The sequence below is a fragment of the Coregonus lavaretus genome, assembly GCF_964263955.1.
Source record: "Coregonus lavaretus genome assembly, chromosome: 31".
Classification (NCBI taxonomy): domain Eukaryota; kingdom Metazoa; phylum Chordata; class Actinopteri; order Salmoniformes; family Salmonidae; genus Coregonus; species Coregonus lavaretus.
Genome location: NC_140018.1, coordinates 16,529,965 through 16,551,554, shown reverse-complemented (window position 1 = coordinate 16,551,554; position 21,590 = coordinate 16,529,965). Strand labels below are relative to the sequence as shown.

General features: G+C 47.8%; 1 protein-coding gene across 5 annotated transcripts in view; it reads left to right on the top strand.

Annotated features, from left to right (window-relative positions):
• nhsl1b (NHS-like 1b) overlaps window positions 1–21,590 on the top strand; it is a gene marked incomplete at its 5' end in the record, with an annotated part of 178,540 nt that overhangs the window by 114,114 nt on the left and 42,836 nt on the right. Inside the window, one exon of one of the 5 annotated variants that reach the window (XM_084149688.1) lies at window positions 1,150–1,421. The exons of the other annotated variants lie outside the window; for them this stretch is intronic. Within the exon in view, the coding sequence (XP_084005814.1) occupies window positions 1,229–1,421 (193 nt within the window). Of the gene's footprint in view, window positions 1–1,149; window positions 1,422–21,590 lie in introns of those variants that run through there. 5 annotated transcript variants of the gene reach the window in all.

Genomic DNA, 21,590 nt, shown 5'->3' with positions numbered 1-21,590 from the left:
TCATCTGAGGTGCCACACACGTGTACACACGCTGGCAGGCTGACCATTACACCAGGGTTAATTAGCAGCAGGATGGCGTCCATCTGTAGTGCTCTCCGTGTCTGCTGTCTCGGTAAAGGGACTAGGACTGGATAATCTGGAATTACAGATTAGACCTATGAAGGAGAGGAGAGGAGGAGAGAGGGGGGAGGGGAGGAGAGGCCAAGGGGCAACGCTAATAGTCAGTTGGAGAGAGAGAGAAGAAAAGGAGGGAGAGAAACTCACCTCACGATACTCATCCTTCACACACTTTGTGCTGGAGAGTCGCTACTCACCTATTCACCAGGGGTATCTCTTTTCCTCATCTCTTGCTTCTGTTCTAGAGGGTGTCTCCATCCCACATACACCCTGACTGTGTTTGAGAGAGAGACTCTTGAGTTCTACACACTTCGCTGGAGAATTGAGAACCAGTGAGGAGTGTTTTGGAGAAAGTTAACATTGTGATGTGAGAAGAACCATATTCTAACCTCAGCTATTTCCTGCTGGGGGTGGAGACCTTTGTTTCAACACTTTTTACACATCCTCAGAATATTTCAGCACATTTCTCATGGTCTTTTTGGAATTGGAATCCAACTATTTTTTTCTCAAACCCAAACTTCCGACTTTGGGTTTTTGCTAAGTCGGATTTGGTGTTGATGTTTTTGAGGTGTGCCGGATTTTGGAAGATTCACCGTATTTGTTTTGGAAATAGAGCTTGTAATCTGACACTGCATATTCTTCCCTTTTGTCAGGCAAATCAATGCAAGTCAATAGAAGCCCCTGAGAGAGGGAGCGAAAGACAGAACAAAAAGAGAGGAGAGTGGGAGGGGGAGAGGTGGCCTTTTGGAGATTGTGGTCTCGAGGGAGGAGAGGATTCCCTGCGGATTGCAAAAACCATGAAAACCAGCCCCTCCCATCCCTTCATCCTTCCTGGAGAGGGGGGGGGAGTCCTATTGAGGGTCTAGGGGCTAGAGAGAGAAAATAGGAGGGGGGTGAAACACAAACACACACACACACACACATACAAGCCCCTGTCCCAAGTGGGAGGGCCGAGAGGGTCTAGAGAGGGGGGCTCGGGGGTCTTAGAGACAGAGAGAGGATGATCGCATACGTGCAGTGCCTCTCCTCCAAGCCGGTGGTCAGCTGCTGGAACAGGGCCGCCTGCTATGAGGACTTGGGAGGGAAGAAGGCTTTCCACACCACCTCAGAGATGGGCAACAACCTACCAGTCCAGCCCCATGCTTCAGGGCCCATCCGGAGGCCCGAGGGCAGCCTGCGACGCCGCCTGCTCTCCACCAAGGTCCACCAGAGACAGGACTCTCTGTGGACGCCCAAACCGGGACTGCTAGGACCCGAGACCAAGGGCTCCCTGGGACACAGACACACCTACCAGGATGGCCAAGGTAGAACAGAACACCCTACTCAGACTGGAGTCGGTCGGCTAGAGTTTTACTGGTTGTTGTGTGACAGAGACAGTAGTGCTGTTGAGACGTTAGAAAGTTGTGTGCTCATTCACACATGTGCCTGGAACTGTTGGACTGCAATGGTAGATTAAACTGCTCTTCTGACTATGGACTAGTCTCTGGGCTTTAGTGTGACTGTTTTTGTAGTCAGTCCTGGCAGGAGGAGTCTCTGGCCTTTGGACTTGTCTATAGTGCTGTACTTTATATTCTAATCTATACTATACGCTGGTTCTAATCCCCGAGCTGACTAGGTGATAAATCTGTCGCTGCTAAATTGGGCCACCGCTGCTAAATTGTTGCTGCCACTCCAAAAAATATGACATAAAAAAAAGAAAACATTTTCAGTGTAAACTTAAACTACTAAAACCAGATATAAAGTATGTAGAAAATATTATGGAGTTATATATTTTTTATAAGAGAGAACTAATGAGAACTAACAATCACCAAAATAAAAACTAGACAGTTAAGGAGAATCTAAAATTCCAAAAATGTAATGTTCCCCAAAGAATGTCACTCAGATAGCATAAGTCATAGCAAAATGTGTAGAATTGCAGGAAATTAGCTTTAAAACAGCAACATTTTGTCTCTGCGGCCAAGAGAAGGGCCTCTAAAATGTTGGATCGGAGCCCGCCCATTGGCCACGCCCACTACTACAACCCCTCCCCACACATTACGCTAACTTTACCACTGCTGCTGAAAAAAATCCTAGGGGAAACACTGGAATGCTCATTGTGGCTCTACTGCAGACAGAGACAAGTCTGTTGTTGTGTTGTGAACAGACCTTGGCAGTAATGTTGTTTTAGACTATCCTGTTTGAACAGTGTTAGTGTGTATCTATGTGAGACATGTGGTACAGCCGCTCTCAAGCCGGGGCTTTGTCTTCTCTCATCATGTGATTAGTAGTAGTTGTAATTGTGTGATCTGTGCCGTCTGTCCTTGTGTTTGCATGTGTGTGTGAGTCAGAGAGAGTGTGTGTGTGACTCCTTTGTCGGGGGTCATTTGGTGTGTCATCAGGGTGTGCTGTGGTGACCTCTAACCTTTGAATTGTGAGTGGTGGCAGAGGTCCTGGCGGCCGAGCTGAGGGCATCAGGGAGTTAGTTACACGACCTCTGGGATCAAAACCCAGATATTATGATTCATTGATAGCACATAAACAACCTAGCCATGATAAAAGTCAGTCTATCTTAGTACTTCTCTTTCTAGGCCTTTATCTCTTCCTAAATTATAGAAAGATGCTATATGTTTTGTAGTTACTGACATGTATGGGTGCCGTGTGTGTGTGTGTGTGTGTGTGTGTGTATATTTGAGCCTGAACACGTCAATGCGTGCTCAGTGCAGGCACCGGACATCAGAATTTACAGTAAGATACACAAATAAAGAAGCACCCGTCCACCCCACTCATGGGAACCCTAAACAATAGCCAGCAGCTTGGGGTGATGGGACATCCCTGTGTTGGACTGTGACGGAGATGACAGGATGAGGAGACGCGGGTGACAGTAGTGAGTAACGGGGGTGACGGAGGGTAACGGGGGGGGGGGGGGTCGTTATAGTCATTGGTCAATAAACAAAATGTTGCTAAACTAATACTGTATGTAGCAAGTCCTTATGATATTGCGCTGTGTGTGTGTGCACGCCTGAGTGTGTGTACAAGCATGTGTGTGTGATGAATCACTTATTCTTATGCGTTTAGTGTAACAATGCGAGCCAGACTAGCGTCCCTGCTCACGCCTGTTTTGGCTAACGCGCCGTGACAGCTCAAGATGTTGCCCACATTGGTACAGTATTGTGCCTGTGCTGTACGTTGTATTAACGCAGTAGTCACGCTGTATTTACGCTACGTTGAACAGACGGCGGCTGACACAGAGCTTTAAGGCTAGGGGTAATTCATTCCTACATCTCTCTCTTCCTCAATGCTCTTCTTCTTTCTTTATATAGCTTCCACTTTATTCACAGTTTACGTTACAGCCTTATTTTAAAATGGATTAAATAAATGTTATTCCTCATCAATCTACACACAATACCCCATAATGAAATGTTTGCTAATATATTTAAAATAAAAAACAGAAATACCTTATTTACATAAGTATTCAGACCCTTTGCTATGAGACTCGATAATTGAGCTCAGGTGCATCCTGTTTCCATTGATCATCCTTGAGATGTTTCTTCAACTTGATTCTAGTCCACCTATGGTAAATTCCATTGATTGGACATGATTTGGAAAGGCACACACCTGTTTATATAAGGTCCCACAGTTGACAGTGCATGTCAGAGCAAAAACCAAGCCATGAGGTCGAAGGAATTGTCCATAGAGCTCCGAGACAGGATTGTGTCAAGGCACAGATCTTGGGAAGGGTACCAAAAAATGTCTGCAGCATTGAAGGTCCCCAAGAACACAGGGGCCTCCATCATTCTTGAATGGAGGAAGTTTGGAACCACCAAGACTCTTCCTAGAGCTGGCCGCCCGGCCAAACTGAGCAATCGGGGAAGAAGGGCTTTGATCAGGGAGGTGACTAAGAACCCGATTGTCACTCTGACAGAGCTCCAAAGTTCCTCTGTGGAGATTGGGAGAACCTTCCAGAAGGACAACCATCTCTGCAGCACTCCGCCAATCAGGCCTTTATGGTAGAGTGGCCAGACGGAAGCTACTCATCAGTAAAAGGCACATGACAGCCCGCTTGAAGTTTGCCAAAAGGCACCTAAAGGACTCTCAGACCATGAGAAACAAGATTCTCTGGTCTGATGAAACCAAGATTTAACTCTTTGGCCTGAATGCCAAGCATCACATCTGGAGGAAACCTGGCACCATCCCTACGGTGAAGCATGGTGGTGGCAGCATCATGCTGTGGGGATGTTGTTCAGCGGCAGGGACTGGGAGACTAGTCAGGATCCAGGGAAAGTTGAACGGAGCAAAGTACAGAGAGGTTCTTGATGAAATCCTGCTCCAGAGCGCTCAGGACCTCAGACTGGGGCGAAGGTTCACCTTACAACAGCACAACGAGCCTAAGCACACAGCCAAGACAACGCAGGAGTGGCTTCGGGACAAGTCTCTGAATGTACTTGAATGGCCCAGCCAGAGCCTGGACTTGAACCCGATTGAACATCTCTGGAGAGACCTGAAAATACCTGTGCAGCGACGCTCCCCATCCAACCTGACAGAGCTTGAGAGGATCTGCAGAGAAGAATGGGAGAAACTCCCCAAATACAGGTGTGCCAAGCTTGTAGCGTCATACCCAAGAAGACTCGAGGCTGTAATTGCTGCCAAAGCTGCTTCAACAAAGTACTGAGTAAAGGGTCTGAATACTTATGTAAATGTAATATTTCCGTTTTTTTTTTTTTTTGTAAATGTGCAACATTTCTTAACCTGTTTTGCTTTGTCATTATGGGGTATTGTGAATAGATTGATGAGGTGAAAAATACAATTTAATCCATTTTAGAATAAGGCTGTAACATAACAAAATGTGGAAAAAGTCAAGGGGTCTGAATACTTTCTGAATGCACTGTATCTGTCTCTCTTCCTCCCTCCCTCCCCTCTCTCTTTCTCCCTCCCTCCCCTCTCTCTTCCTCCCTCCCTCCCCTCTCTCTTTCTCTCCCTCTCTGTGTTATGTTCTTTAGTTACCAGTTTAGATGTGTAGCAGGTGTTCTCCAGATCCCCCATAAGCCCCCAGTGGGCACACACACGCAGGTCCAGGGTTTGACCAATCACAGCCAACAGCTCCCTTGTGGGGTCCAGAGGACCTGAGTGCCAGAGGAGCAGGCTTCCTTCTGGAATAGTAATGGCAAATGGAAATGGGCCCTAATGAAATCAGTGGGCTTTTTAGAGAACTAGAGGGAAGTGACGGAAAACTGCATGGGGAATTTGACTCAGGTTAGTTTAAATGAGACTGCTTTGTCTTGTGTCATGCTTCACACGTATACAGTGCTGTGAAAAACGATTTGCCCCCTTTCAAATTTTCTCAAATGTTCAAAATTTTTGATACTGGTGAATGTTATCAGATCTTCAACCAAAACCTAATATTAGATAAAAGGAACCTCAGTGAACAAATAACACAACAATGACATACTTGTTTCATTTATTTCATGAACAAAGTTATGCAACATCCAATGCCTCTGTGTGAAACAGTAATTGCCCCCTTACACTCTATAGCTGGTTGTGCAACCTTTAGCTGCAATGTAGTTGTTGATCAGTCTCTCACGTCACTGTGGAGGAATTTTGGCCTACTCGTCCATGCAGAACTGCTTTAACTCAGCAACATTTATGGGTTTTCCATTTTCCATTTTTTTGTTATTTGTAAACTCAGGTTCCCTTGATCTAATATTAGGTTTTGGTTGAAGATCTGATAACATTCATTATCAAAAATAGAGAAAATCAGAAAGGTGGCAAATACTTTGTCACAGCACTCTCCTTCTCTCTCCTCTCTCTCCATCCCCCCTTCTCTCTCTCCCTCCCCCTTCTCTCTCTCCCTCCCCCTTCTCTCTCTCCCTCCCCCTCTCTCTCTGTGATCTGGTTAAGACTGTAGAGTTCTATTTACCTTGACCTAGTTGGTCATAGCTCTGTGACATGACTAAGGCTGACTCCCCGCTTTAACCACGGTCAGCAACACACCTTTACATCGGACCGTTTGGTCAAGCACCTCTCCTTTATCTAGTCATGGATTAGCATGGCTTATAGCTATACATACACAGCTATAGAAGAGACGAATGCTGAGGAGATGGAAACAGAGGTTGAGATGAAGGATGAGAGGATTTATTTCATTGTTGAAAAACTAGACAATGGTGTCAACCTGTGCCCCAGAAGTTACTGTAGGGGTGTGTGTGTGTGTGTGTGTGTGTGTGTGTGTGTGTGTGTGTGTGTGTGTGTGTGTGTGTGTGTGTTTATATGGTCCCTGCTGAGAGATGGGAACACAAAATAAGTTGTCTTTCCTCTGCCTGATTAACTTTGGGATTTTAACAGGAACAGTCACAAAGACACATTGTTAAACATTAGTCCCACCCCCTACACACACACACACACACCGTTTCCCTGAATCCCACCGTTGGCAGTTTGAGGACAAAGTTTGAGAAAGCATTACGCAGCTGATCTTGGTGGGATAGAGGATTTATCCCAAACAATGTAGTTTTGCTCTCTCTCTCTCCCCCTCATTCTCTCATTCTCTCTCTTGCTCTTTGTCTTTGTATCTGTCTCTGTGTTTCTCTCTCTTTCTCCCCCCCCCCCCCCCTCTTATAATTTCCCAAAGTTTACATGTCTCTGATGAAGTGCGCTAACTGTGCCACTAGAGATCCTGGTTCGAATCCAGGCTCTGTCGCAGCCGGCCGCGACCGGGAGACTCATGGGCGGCGCACAATTGGCCCAGCGTCGTCCAGGGTAAGGGAGGGAATGGCCGGCAGGGATGTAGCTCAGTTGATAGAGCATGGCGTTTGCAATGCCAGGGTTGTGGGTTCGATTCCCACGGGGGGCCAGTATAAAAATAAAATAAAAAATATGTATTCACTAACTGTAAGTCGCTCTGGATAAGAGCGTCTGCTAAATGACTAAAATGTAAATGTAAGTGTGTGTGTGTTAACTTGCCTGTGTGCCTCACCAAACCCACCTCCCTTCAGGCCTAATTCAGTTACCCTGGCTCTGCCCCTCGTCATTGAATGAAGGGGTAATTGGTGCTGCATGGCTAGTTCTGTGGTTAATGGAGGGATGCCTGCCTTGTGAAGCTCTAATAGGTGACAGTTCCATCATGTGTGGCTAAGACCTGAGTCCTCGTGTCTGTCTGTGACAGGTAGAGACGGGACTAATTGAGTTGAATGTGTGGTGCTAGTAGGGCTTCACACAGTCACATCTGTGTGTGACTTTTACTTAAGGAGTTGATTAGATTATTATGGCCAAATAACCCTGTGGTTTATTTTCTAAGGTTTACTGATGCCCCTGTGAAGGATGTAGAGCCCCCTAGTGGTGTAGTGGGTGTATGGCAGGATGCTGGAGCCTGATCGTATGAATTAGATTAAGACAGCATTGCAGTGATGATATATGAAGTGCTTTGGGTATGTATGTCAGACCCTATCAGTATAATATAATAATATATGCCATTTAGCAGACGCTTTTATCCAAAGTGACTTACAGTCATGCATGCATACGTTTTACGTATGGGTGGTCCTGGGAATCGAACCCTCTACCCTGGTGTTACAAGCGCCATGCTCTACCAACTGAGCTACAAAGGACACCCTTACCCCTTTGGTTCTCCCTCTTTCCATCCCTCCCCTCCCCATCCCCCTCTCCTGGGCTGTGCCTGTCACTTGTCTTGTGTTACGTGGTGATGTGTTACAGATGTGTGTGTGTGTGTGTGTGTGAGGCGACATTCCATTCTCCCCAGCACTGACACATTGCAGAGAGGGTTGAGGTGAAAGGCCATAAAGAGAGTTAACCTGTACTGACCTGCTGTCTAATAGTATTAACAGCCTGAATATGTTTAGCTAGGTGGAGAAGCCTGTTTACTGCTTACTTGAGTTAATTCCGAGTGCATGTGCGTTTCGTGTGTGTGTGTACGCTCAAGCATGCAGGCCTGTAGCGTGCTTTTTGGAGCTTCATTTCCAGGAGGAGGAGGAGGAGGAGGAGGAGTAGTAGTAGTAGTAGTAGTAGTAGTAGTAGTAGTAGTAGTAGTAGTAGTAGTAGTAGTAGTAGTAGTGAGTCATTAGTGCAGTTACATGTCCTCACTACAGCCCTAGCCATATTTAATTCAACCGTAGTGCTGTGTGTAGCCCTATTTAGATCAACCGTAGTGCTGTGTTACCCTATTTAATTCAACCGTAGTGCTGTGTTACCCTATTTAATTCAACCGTAGTGCTGTGTGTTACCCTATTTAATTCAACCGTAGTGCTGTGTGTAGCCATATTTAATTCAACCGTAGTGCTGTGTGTAGCCATATTTAATTCAACCGTAGTGCTGTGTGTAGCCCTATTTAATTCAACCGTAGTGCTGTGTTACCCTATTTAATTCAACCGTAGTGCTGTGTTACCCTATTTAATTCAACCGTAGTGCTGTGTGTTACCCTATTTAATTCAACCGTAGTGCTGTGTGTTACCCTATTTAATTCAACCGTAGTGCTGTGTGTAGCCATATTTAATTCAACCGTAGTGCTGTGTTACCCTATTTAATTCAGGCCTAGTACAGGATAACAGTGTTTAAGCACTAAATGGCCTGGCTCAAACTCATTTATTTAATTACTTCTCTGATCAGATTGGGCTTTTATCAGCTCCAAGCTGCTTCCACTGAGGTATTTCTGGGTTGCTCACAGTCCTACCCCTCATACAATCAGATTGGGTACTGCATGTTTTAGTGGCCAGAAATTGCTTCAGAGGGGAGTTGCATGATTATTCACAGTATTCACAGTTGTGCATTGCCCTTATAAAAGGGGGTTGAATAATATAATGTTATCCTGTCTTATTCTTCATTCTCAACCCTGGTCCCAGCCATAGAGCCCCAGCCCTTGTCCTAGGTCCCCAGTCATAGACCCCCAGCCCTTGTCCTAGGTCCCCAGTCATAGACCCCCAGCCCTTGTCCTAGGTCCCCAGTCATAGACCCCCAGCCCTTGTCCTAGGTCCCCAGTCATAGACCCCCAGCCCTTGTCCTAACTCCTCAGCCATAGACCTCAGGACTAGCCCTTGTCCTAGCCCCAATCCAAGCCATAGAACCTCAACCCCCTGTACCCTTGTTTCAAACCCCAGCAACAGACCCTGGACCCTAGGGCTGGGAGTTGCCAGGGACCTCACAATACAATATTATCACGACACTTAGGTTCCAATACGATATGTATTGCGATTCGATACTGCAATTTGATGTTCCTAACATATTTCTTACCATATGTCTGCTGCAGAGAGACGAGAGCATGATCAGTCAGGGAAATAAAAGTGCTGAAAACATGTTGGCTGGAGAACAAGCTATAGAAGATGGAGCACGAGCTATAGGATGACAAATACCAGAGTTTTGGCACAGGTACAGCCGACTAGCGCTAGCTACCGCTACTTACAATAGCTAAAACAATACAAAATAGATACTTGGATATCAAATATCGATATAATATAATCCTAAAATAATATTTACATTTACATTTACGTCATTTAGCAGACGCTCTTATCCAGAGCGACTTACATTATTTTTTTATTTTATTATCTCTATGTAACTGTATCGATTTTTACCCCCATCACTACTGGACCCCCTACCCTTGTTTCAAACCCCAGCCCAACCTTATCCCCATGGCCCTAGTCTTATCCTCGGCCCCAGGCCCTTTATGAGTGAATCAGCTGGAGGCTCAATTAAGCCTGATTGAGAACAGCCAAGCAGCCTGAATATGCTGCAGCTCCCCTCCACCCTGTAGAGATTAATTAGAACAGAGGGGGGAAAGAGGGAGGGAAGGAGGAGAGTAAAGAGGGGGATGCCGCTGTGTTTTTAAGAGGCCCTTTTAATTCTGCCGTGCTAATGAGTCGTCCTCACCATGGCAACCCTCTTGACGGCTTCCACTCCTCATGTGTAAATTGATAATGGTGAAAAGCGTTGGGGAAAGAAATCAAATGTATTTTGGTTGTCAGTGCGGAGGTAAAGGCATGTTATTATTGGTCATAAAACTACAGGGGACTCAGTTTACATGACTCAAATTGGTTTAAATGGCTGTCGCTTAATTAAACTACTTTTAAATGTTTTAGATAACATTCAACTTTCCAATTTTTTCCCGCTTGATAATAAACAATGGAATTGCATTCAGTACTTGTCATTCCATTGGGTCTGCAGTTGCATGTTTCTACCACATGGTGGCACTACTTAACCAACCAGCAGCACCATCACTGCAGACTGCTCTTCTGTAGGGATAGTCGACCACTGTTTTGTCCCATGATTATAGTGCAAAGGTATTGAACTGATGGGGTAACCATGTGTAGCAATAACGCATTTGGAAGAGCCCCTGTAATTCACAGAAATGTTTAATATAATTTAAATTAACATATTGATAGCATTATGTTAACTACCTTAGGTAATTCATCCAATGCTAATTTTCTATCAGATAGAAACACACAGGTTTTTATCATTTAACTCCACACAGAAAAGTGAGGTGTCATGTCAAATTTAATTTCAAAACAGGGTCTTTAATTTGGGATGTTTGATCAGTGAATTACCCTTGTTTCCCGGGGGGACCATTAGGGGGGCCCACTCATTGTATTTGAATGGTGCCTCTCTCTATTAATCCTTCCATCCATGATGGCTCAGATGTGACAGTGGGGTGTGAGAGAGGGAGAGAAGGGTGACAGGTTTTTTATTAAGCAATTTGGGGGTTGAATATGGAGAGGGGGAGGGGTGGAGGGAGGGGTTAAGTGGATTTTAGGGGCTGCCTTTTTCCCAGACAAGGTCTAAGGATCCCCTCCCCTGCAACACACACACAGACAGAGCACCCAGACATGGATCCCCCTGTCACTTTGGACAGATGACGCCAGCGATCCCAGAATGCTTTTAGTGTGTGTGTTCAGTGATACTGATTCCATGTCGATGTGGTCCCAGGAGCTCTAATCTGTCTCTGGCCAGAAACACACACTGACATCACTATGTTACAGCCTGCTGATACTACAGCAGTGGTACAGTGTGTTACTATACAAGTAATGGGTCCTATAGTCCTATCCTTTGCTGTTACTGTGACTATTACACAATCTCACCCCTATGGTGCTAACATCAGGCTGACCTGGTTAGGTTCTGGTCAGATTCACACACATAGAGCTGGTTAGAGAGATTAGTCAATACAATACTGTATTTCCAGTGTGGGCTGGGTTTGGCTAGATGGCTACTGCTATTGTGTCCTAATAAACTGAGTGGCATCAGAGACAGTGTAATCTGTTCCAATATGCTATATATGGGGACTGACTCCCGAGTGGCGCAGTGGTCTAAGGCACTGCATCGCAGTGCTAGCTGTGCCACTAGAGATCCTGGTTCGAGTCCAGGCTCTGTCGCAGCCGGCCGCGACCGGGAGACCCATGGGCGGTGCACAATTGGTCCAGCGTCGTCCAAGGTAGGGGAGGGTTTGGCCGGCAGGGATGTGGGTTCGTTTCCCACGGGGGCCAGTATGAAAAAAAATAAATAATAATAATTCAATAATAAAACATGTATGCATTCACTAACAGTAAGTGGCGTCTGCTAAATGACTAAAATGTACATGTAAATGATGGGTTGGGCTCTGCTAGGGGAGTGGGTCACTGGGTTGTTGTGTAGGAAGTTATCATTATGGGTTGGTTTTGGGTCATATTGTCACGATCGTTGAACGGAGTAGACCAAGGCGCAGCGTTGAAGGCAAACATACTTTATTATCTTTAGTGATAATACGAACAAAACAATAAACGATGACGTGACGTCCTAGGTTAAACAACCAAACACGGAACAAACCAAAAGGAACAAGATCCCACAACTATTGTGGGAAAACAGCCTGTTTAAATGTGGTTCCCAATCAGAGACAACCAGCCACAGCTGACACTCGTTGCCTCTGATTGAGAACCACACCGGCCAACATAGAAAATAGAACACATATAATATACACACAGAACAAGAACACATAGAATCTACACACCCTGGCTCAACATATAGAGTCCCCAGAGCCAGGGTGTGACAGTACCCCGACCAAAGGCGCGGACTGCGACCGCGCCTCAACATAAACCAAACAGGGGAGGGCTGGGTGGGCATTCCTCCTCGGAGGCGGTTCCGGCTCCGGGCTTGCCCACCACCCTCCAATAATCCCCCTGTAGCGCCCCTGGTCCGGTCTGGCCCCGCTGGCTGGAGCTGGACTGGACATCGTAGGAGCGGATTGCTTAAGCTCCGGTGTGGAGCAGCTGACCGGTACCTGACCAGGCACCAGTAACCCAGGCACGGGTTGTGCCGGACTGACGACGCGCACCCCTGGCTTGGTGCGTGGAGCAGGAACGGGCCGGACCGGGCTGACGATGCGCACCCCTGGCTTGGTGCGTGGAGCAGCAACGGGCCGGACCGGGCCGACGATGCGCACCCCTGGCTTGGTGCGTGGAGCAGGAACCGGCCGTACCGGGCTGACGATGCGCACCCCTGGCTTGGTGCGTGGAGCAGCAACGGGCCGGACCGGGCTGACGATGCGCACCCCTGGCTTGGTGCGTGGAGCAGGAACGGGCCGTACCGGGCTGACGATGCGCACCCCTGGCTTGGTGCGTGGAGCAGGAACGGGCCGTACCGGGCTGACGACTCGCACCCCTGGCTTGGTGCGTGGAGCAGGAACGGGCCCTACCGGGCTGACGACTCGCACCCCTGGCTTGGTGCGAGTGGCAGGAACAGGCCGGGCCGGGCTGGCGACGCGCACCGTAGGCTTGGTGCGAGTGGCAGGAACAGGCCGGGCCGGGCTGGTGACGCGCACCATAGGCTTGGTGCGAGTGGCAGGAACAGGCCGGGCCGGGCTGGCGACGCACACCATAGGCTTGGTGCGAGTGGCAGGAACAGGCCGGGCCGGGCTGGCGACGCGCACCATTAGCTTGGTGCGGGGAGCAGGAACAGGCCGGGCCGGGCTGGCGACGCGCACCATTAGCTTGGTGCGGGGAGCAGGAACAGGCCGGGCCGGGCTGGCGACGCGCACCGTAGGCTTGGTGCGAGTGGCAGGAACAGGCCGGGCCAGGCTGGCAACGCACACCATAGGCTTGGTGCGAGGGGCAGGAACAGGCCGGGCCGGGCTGGCGACGCGCACCATTGGCTTAGTGCGGGGAGCAGGAACGGGCCGGACCGGACTGGTGACGCGCACCGTAGGCTTGGTGCGAGTGGCAGGAACAGGCCGGGCCGGGCTGGCGACGCGCACCGTAGGCTTGGTGCGAGTGGCAGGAACAGGCCGGGCCGGGCTGGCGACGCGCACCGTAGGCTTGGTGCGAGTGGCAGGAACAGGCCGGGCCGGGCTGGCGACGCGCACCGTAGGCTTGGTGCGAGTGGCAGGCACAGGCCGGGCCGGGCTGGCGACGCGCACCGTAGGCTTGGTGCGAGTGGCAGGAACAGGCCGGGCCGGGCTTGCGACGCGCACCGTAGGCTTGGTGCGAGTGGCAGGAACAGGCCGGGCCGGGCTGGCGACGCGCACCATAGGCTTGGTGCGAGTGGCAGGAACAGGCCGGGCCGGGCTGGCGACGCACACCATAGGCTTGGTGCGAGTGGCAGGAACAGGCTGGTCCGGGCTGGCGACGCGCAGCATTAGCTTGGTGCGGGGAGCAGGAACAGGCCGGGCCGGGCTGGCAACGCGCACCATTAGCTTGGTGCGGGGAGCAGGAACAGGCCGGGCCGGGCTGGCGACGCGCACCGTAGGCTTGGTGCGAGTGGCAGGAACAGGCCGGGCCAGGCTGGCGACGCACACCGTAGGCTTGGTGCGAGGGGCAGGAACAGGCCGGGCCGGGCTGACGACGCGCACCATTGGCTTGGTGCGGGGAGCAGGAACAGGCCGGGCCGGGCTGGCGACGCGCACCGTAGGCTTGGTGCGAGGGGCAGGAACAGGCCGGGCCGGGCTGGCGACGCGCACCATCAACTTAGTGCGGGGAGCAGGAACGGGCCGGACCGGACTGGTGACGCACACCACTTGCTTGGTGTGAGGAGCGGGACTGGGTTTCGTCATAACCCTCCACTCCCTCAGCTGCCTACGCAGTTCCTCTCGCCGTGCCTCTACTCTCACTTTCTCCCTTATCGCCTCCAGTAGCTCCACCCTCTGAACCACTAACTCCTGCTCCCTCTGGACCAATAGCCCCCTTGACCTGGTGGCCTCCTCACCTAACCTCCTAATACGCCCTGTAGCTGCCTCCTGCTGCCCCGTCGCTCATGCCGTGTGCCCCCCCCTAAAAATATTTTGGGGTTGCCTCTCGTCCGTCCGACGACGACCCTGTTGACGCCGTTGCTCCTCTCTCCGTCGCGCCTCTACCGTCTCCTTCCATGGACGGCGATCCATCCCGGCCTGGATTTCCTCCCAGGTCCAGGACCCCTGCCCGTCCATTATCTGCTCCCACGTCCAGGCTGCCTGCTCCTGGACACGCTGCTTGGTCCTGGTATGGTGGGATCTTCTGTCACGATCGTTGAACGAAGTAGACCAAGGCGCAGTGTTGAAGGCAAACATACTTTATTATCTTTAGTGATAATACGAACAAAACAATAAACGATGACGTGACGTCCTAGGTTAAACAACCAAACACGGAACAAACCAAAAGGAACAAGATCCCACAACTATTGTGGGAAAACAGCCTGTTTAAATGTGGTTCCCAATCAGAGACAACCAGCCACAGCTGACACTCGTTGCCTCTGATTGAGAACCACACCGGCCAACATAGAAAATAGAACACATAGAATATACACACAGAACAAGAACACATAGAATCTACACACCCTGGCTCAACATATAGAGTCCCCAGAGCCAGGGTGTGACACATATCCTGGTGGCTGTATAGGCTACACGCACACGTTACGAACCGGCTCGTAGCCCGGAACAAAGAGACAACGCGTTGAGATAAAGAAATAACAAACATATTTATTAAATATGGTGGTGGTAATGAGGGGTTTTGAGAGGTGCCAAAACAAATGAACACAAAGAAGCCCCAAAATGCCCCAACCCAAACCAGCAGGGTGTCTGCATGGAGAGCGTCTCCTCCATGTATGGGGGGAAGGTGTATTTATCCCCGGGACACACCCAAGCCCAGGTGTGTCCCATTTTGCTGATGACCCTCCCAGCTCCGCCCACCAACATCCTATTAAGGAAAACAAGAGCAGAGAGAAATAATTCGGCAGACTGAGTGGGAGGATCGTCACACACACGGTGAACCAGCAGGGAGGGGGTCAATGTGATTGGTTGGACAAATCCAAAGTCACACACACACACGATGACTGTCACAGACAGATCCAACAGGGAGGGGTTCAATGTGATTGGCCGGACAAATCCAAAGTCAATCAAGTGCATGGAGAATTATGGGAAATCAACACTGGTCACTGCCGGGCCACCAGACCCAACACATTTACATTTAAGTCATTTAGCAGACGCTCTTATCCAGAGCGACTTACAAATTGGTGCATTCAACTTAGGATAGCCAGTGGGACAACCACTCCCTGAGTCACACAAGTAGGAAATTATCTGAATGACAAGCTCACTTCCTGGTCCTGTGAGGATTGGTCCTCGTGCGGTAAAGGTGATTGGGCCCCCATGACCTCCTGTTGTGGCTGATGAGAGGTGAGGTGCCATGTTAAACTGGGTCAAATGAAAGTGCCTGCTCTCCCCTAATGTAGACATATACACGCACACACACACACACACACACACAGAGGATCTCCCTTCCTCTCTCTTCCTCTTACATTGAAATGCAGTGCAACCCCAAGTGGCTTGCCACTCTGTGCCCTTGAGCTAGCGGAGGCACTTACCCTAAATTAACCCAGTCTGTCTGGCTCAGTGTATGAATGAGACAAACGCCTCACTGTTAGCCATGGAAGCTAACAGGCTACCTTGCTGTATCCTGCATGGACACAGTGGTCTAAGCAAGGTCATCTATAGCTAGCTTGTTGGCCATACTAATGATAGCTATGATAATCATACTTATCATGAATCCCACTAATGCAATGATAATCACCTATGGGGCACTGGACAGTGTCAACTTTAGCCTCTGATAACTTCACCTTTTGAATGAACTCCAATGTGTTTGACTCTTATACCTGCAGTATCATACTCTGTCTATACATTTTAGTAATTTAGCAGACGCGCTTATCCAGAGCGACTTACAAGCGCAATTAAGGTTAAGTGCCTTGCTCAAGGGCACATCGGCAGATGTTTCACCTAATCGGCTTGGGGATTCTATCCATCAACCTTTCGGTTACTGGCCCAACGCTCTTAACCGCTAGGCTACCTGCAGCCCTAAATACTGTACTAGACTCTGTGGAACCATACTAAAGCACTCATATCTGTGTGTTTGTATCAGATCACATTTATTGCAGTGTGTGTGAGGTTAATTCAATTAATTGTACTAATGATTAGAGGTTTGTTATGAGGCCCCACATCCCCTATGGAGAGTAGAGTTGACAGCAGTAGACAGACAGACAGAACTGGTGTGAGATGTAGGTCAGGAAAGCAGCGCTACAGCCAGCATACGCCACAATAGAGAGAGGATGGAGGATGGTGTATAATAATATATAATATAATATGCCATTTCGCAGACGCTTTTATCCAAAGCGACCTACAGTCATGCGTGCATACATTTTTGTGTATGGGTGGTCCCGGGGATCGAACCCACTACCTTGGCGTTACAAGCGCCGTGCTCTACCAGCTGAGCTACAGAGGACCACTATAGAGGGAAGGAGAAAAGGGAGGCAAAAGAGCGCTATTGAAGACATGCAGAATGAATCTGATATGATTCTGCACAGTGACAATGACGTGTTAAGACTGGGTCGCCTGTGGAAAAGGAAAATGAAGGAGATTACAGAGCTTGCCACAGACACATACACACAGACACACACACACCGTGGAGTGATCAGTCCTAAGAGGATAGTGTAGTCATATTGAGGGTTCTCAGATCAATATCTATGGAGCCAGACTGGCTGGCCAGTAATGGGCTCTAATGTAGACTGGGGCTCTTTATGGGGTTTCTATATCTTTATTGGACTCGATGACGCTCTAACGTAATAAACCAGTGTTAGCCAACATGACACGGCCATTGGACTATGATAATGGTCATTAAAGAGTAACGGAATAATAACAGTAATGAATTTTGTTTTAAGACACCCTTCAAAACAGCCGAGGACACTAATTTGTAAAATACAGCATCAAACCACTGCAGAGGCTGACACCACTCTGCATTGGAGCAGGTCTATTAGGCTGCGTTTACATAGGTAGCCCAATTCAATTCAACTCAAAAAAAAATCTCAGTAATTGGTCTTTTGACCAATCAGATCTGCTCTGAAGTGAAAAGATCTGAGGTGATTGGTCAAAAGACCAATTAGTGGAATAAATATCAGAATTGGGCTGCCTATGTAAACGCATGCTTAGAGCCTCCTTATTTGATTAGGCTACTTGCACTTGTGATAGTAATTGACCTGGATATGAGTGCTAGACTGAAATATAAATGGTGGAAGGAGGACTAGTAGGAGTAGGAGTAGGAGTTTCCCACCAATCCATTTTGGGGTCAGGAGGGGAATAGGCAAATGGAGTTAGATTTACATCCTCTAAAAGAGAGGGGGAGAGGTATGCACAAATCACGGGTGACGGGGGGGGAACATAACTACCAGCCTCTCCACTGGGACCGTTACTACAGACGGACAAAGCAGCCGGCTCATAAAATAAGTGCAGCACCTGCAAATAAGTGCAGCACCTGTTTTATTTAACTCTATGCTAACATTTAAAGGCCCCCAGGTTTGAATGTGTGTGGGGACCCATTTAGGTGTTGTGCACCTCCCTGTCACTTGAGAGTCAACATTGTTTGTCTTTCTTTTCCAGCCTCAGAGCCTTGATGGATAAATGTGATTCAGCTCATTGCTTGATTACGCTAACGAGCGCAATGTCTTTCCCTCAGGTATAGTGGAGTGGTACGACCTAGGTTTTCAAAAACATAATGGAGACAACAGATGAATGACAACTGTTGTCCAGGAGAAGTAGAGGTGTTATGGTAAAGTCATTATCTGAATGTCTAGCTAGTGATTTTAGGTACAAAAGTCTTTCCATTGGAGCGGGTGAGTAGAAAAAAAGGTCCATTGTTAGATATAGCCCCTTTTTTGGGAATGAGAGGATCTGATAAAGATCCTTTGTTCAGGGTCCCCCAGAGAGAGATGGAGGTTTATGAGGAGGGCGAAGGAAGCTTGTTGGAGAGACAAACCGGTTTGGTCTGGATGGATGGATGACCATCTGCCATATGTACTAAATGCTCAGGTGACCTTTAAATACCCTGCAGTCACCCATAGCACGGCCATTCACCAGGTCACACACACACACACACACTGACACACACACTAGCTTGAATTACAAAGGGTCTGTAGGATCTGCCTGGGTAAAGAATTGATGGACAGCAATGAGACATGAGCACTGACCCTGCTATGTGTGTAACCCAGTTTTCACCATTTAGGCTACAGGTGAGCGAACAGAACTATATTTAACTAAGGATGTGACATGTTTTTTCACACAAGCTTTGACCAACTCTTCCATCTTTATCTTTCCCTCTTCCTTCCACTCTTTCTCTGTACAGGCCTTGCCTCTCCTCTGACCTCCTCTCTCATTCTATCCTCATTTGTTTCCTTTCTCTCAGTACACATGGCTCCTTTGTTCTTTTCAGCACTGAGTGCTTTTATGCCACATCAAGAGATCCTTGGCTTTGAAGTTAGAAACATTTTGCACATATGCAGCTTTCCTCTGGTCTCTCACTATTTCTGTCCTCTTCATTCGGTTTTCCTTTTGATTCCATCTCTCTTTTTCACTCTTTAGGTCTTTACTGTTCATGTTATGTTTCATGTTGTGTTTTTTTTACTCTTCAAAGGAGTATTTCATTTGTTCATACTCACCTATATGTGAATAGCTTTGTATTTGAACAGACACAAAACATTGAGCTCTTTCTCCTCTGCACCAATGGCTTTCTCTGTAGGCTAGATGAAATCCCCTCACATGCAGATGCACATATGGAGGGAGTGAATATGTTAGTGATTGTGTCTTTGGTCTCACCCTGCACTCAAAGCAGGGTGTCCTTGTCTGGAAGGTTTTCTCATGGAGTACAATAGAGCAGAGACCTATAGAGGGAGGCCCCACTCCCTTTCATAGAGAATAATACACACACAATGCAGCCTCCGCTATTGACTTGAATACACATAAAAACTATTTAATTTGTACCAACTCAAGTAGCAGATAAAATGTTAAATATCTTCTAGCATTGCAACACACACACACACACAATGCGGCCTACTTAATCAACCTAAGCGCACAAAACAACTCCTCCACTGGGATGAAATGTTACCAACTAGTGGTCTGAAGTAGATTTTCACTGAGTGTATACAGACACACACACACACACACACACACAAACTCTCAGCATCCAGCCTCTTCAAATGCCTGCCATTTCCAGCATCTAGTACCTCCCTCTCTATAGTTGTTCAATAGGTGGTAAAAACTGATTGGTGTGTTCAATAGGTGGTGATAAAAGATTGTGTTCAATAGGTGGTGAAAACAGATTGGTGTATTCAGTAGGTGGTGATAAAAGATTGTGTTCAGTGGTGGGGGAAACGGAGCAATCCAAACAGGCTTTTGTTATGCGCTGTGGGCTGCAGTGTAATGCCCTGATTTTTACTATGGTAAACACTGAAGAGTTTGATCTGGGCTATAAAAACACACGGTCACTGAGGAGCGAATGGCTCCACTGTGATTAGTAAACATGTTTGGGTGTTTTGGGTGACGTAGGGGTGGGATGACAACATAATCATGTTTGTTTCCAACATTAGGGCTGTTTTACGAAAGAAGTTAAATCCGCTTCGTGTTTTGTTTCCTTGCCACGATACTAACGAGTATCGCTATACCGGTATCGTCCCGGCCCTACTTACAGTAGCCTATGTCCCCTTCTCCTTATTTCATGTCAGATCCCCCTGGCTCACTTTGATGACATCATCCTATCCCCAGACACCCAGGGATACGGTTTGTGTCTGCCTGCCTGTTACAGCCAGGGTTCTCTTTGGTTTTTCCTCCTTTTGTCCAACAACCAGCCGTTTAAGTTCTGTGAGTGTGTTCGTGCGTGCATTGCTTTTCATGCATGTTTGTGTGTGCGTGCAGTGCGCACATGTTTGTGGACGTGTGAGTGCCGACCGTGATGGAATCCCAGTGCTGACCTCAGCCGACACAAAAGAGCAGGTCAGTTGGAAAGCCCAGAAAATGGGGAGGAAAGAGTAGAAGGGGTGAAAATAAAGAAGAGAGGTGGGGACAGAGGGGATAGTATGGTCTAGGGGTCATTCACTGACCTCTGTCTGAGTGGCCTGCTGAGAACAGGAGCACATGTCACTCAAAATGGACTTAGAGAGAGAGTGGGAGAGATGCTATAACTTTCTACTCATCCTCTTTGGTTAGGTCTATTCCTTTCTTGTGAATACCGTCCAAAAATGTTCAATTGTGTGTTTATTATGGTTGAGTGTTTCCAAGAGAGTGTGTGTGTGTGTGTGTTGTGTCATGGTGTGGGGGATGCATGGGAACCTTGCACCATGCTAAAGTCATTAACCGGAGAACGAAACTCATGTTTATTTAATCTGGCCTCTGTGTCCGTCCCGTCCCCTCAAAGTGTGTGGACATGCGAGAGAATGTAGCCTAATTTTATTGCAACCTTCTTGCTCTCTCCCTCTCCGTCTCTCTCTTTCTAATAATAATAATAATAATAATAATAAGCCATTTAGCAGAAGCTTTTATCCAAAGCGACTTACAGTCATTCGTGCATACATTTTTGTGTTTGGGTGGTCCCGGGGATCGAACCCACTACCCTGACGTTACAAGCGCCGTGCTCTACCAGCTGAGCTACAGAGGACTTTCTCTCTCTCCCCCTCTTCTCTTTCTCTCTCCTCCTCTATCTGTCTGTCTCTAGCTGATAGATTATTAATGCCATTGTCCATTTCTCTAAGGGCTGGAAGGCACTGCAGGCTAGATCAAGTTCCTGTTTACTACCAGCTACACTTTCATTCCCAGACAAAAAGAGGGAGGGGGTGGAGAGATGTCCTGCATACTATAAATAATACATTTTCATTCACAGAGAGAGGGAGGAGGGATATTGCGGAGAGTGGTCGTGGTTTTGTTACTGTTCAGAGATATCAAATCAAAGTATGATATTGAATGTAGGCCTATCCCAGAGTTTAACATTATACCATATGTCATAAAGTTTGTCATATTTGAGTCATGTGTCTGATACCATATCTACTTTTTATGGTTTATCAAAGTGATGTAGTTTCAGAGATACGAGATAAGAGCTATAAAATGAACACGAAAGTTTCCCCCTCACATTCTTCTGTTTCTCCCACTATTTTTCCTGGAGTTTTTGTTTTGCTGTAGAGGGGATGCAAGGTCAGGGTTAGAGCGAGAGAACTGAAGAAAGGGGGTGAAAAGAGGAGAGGAAGGAATTGATATAGATTAC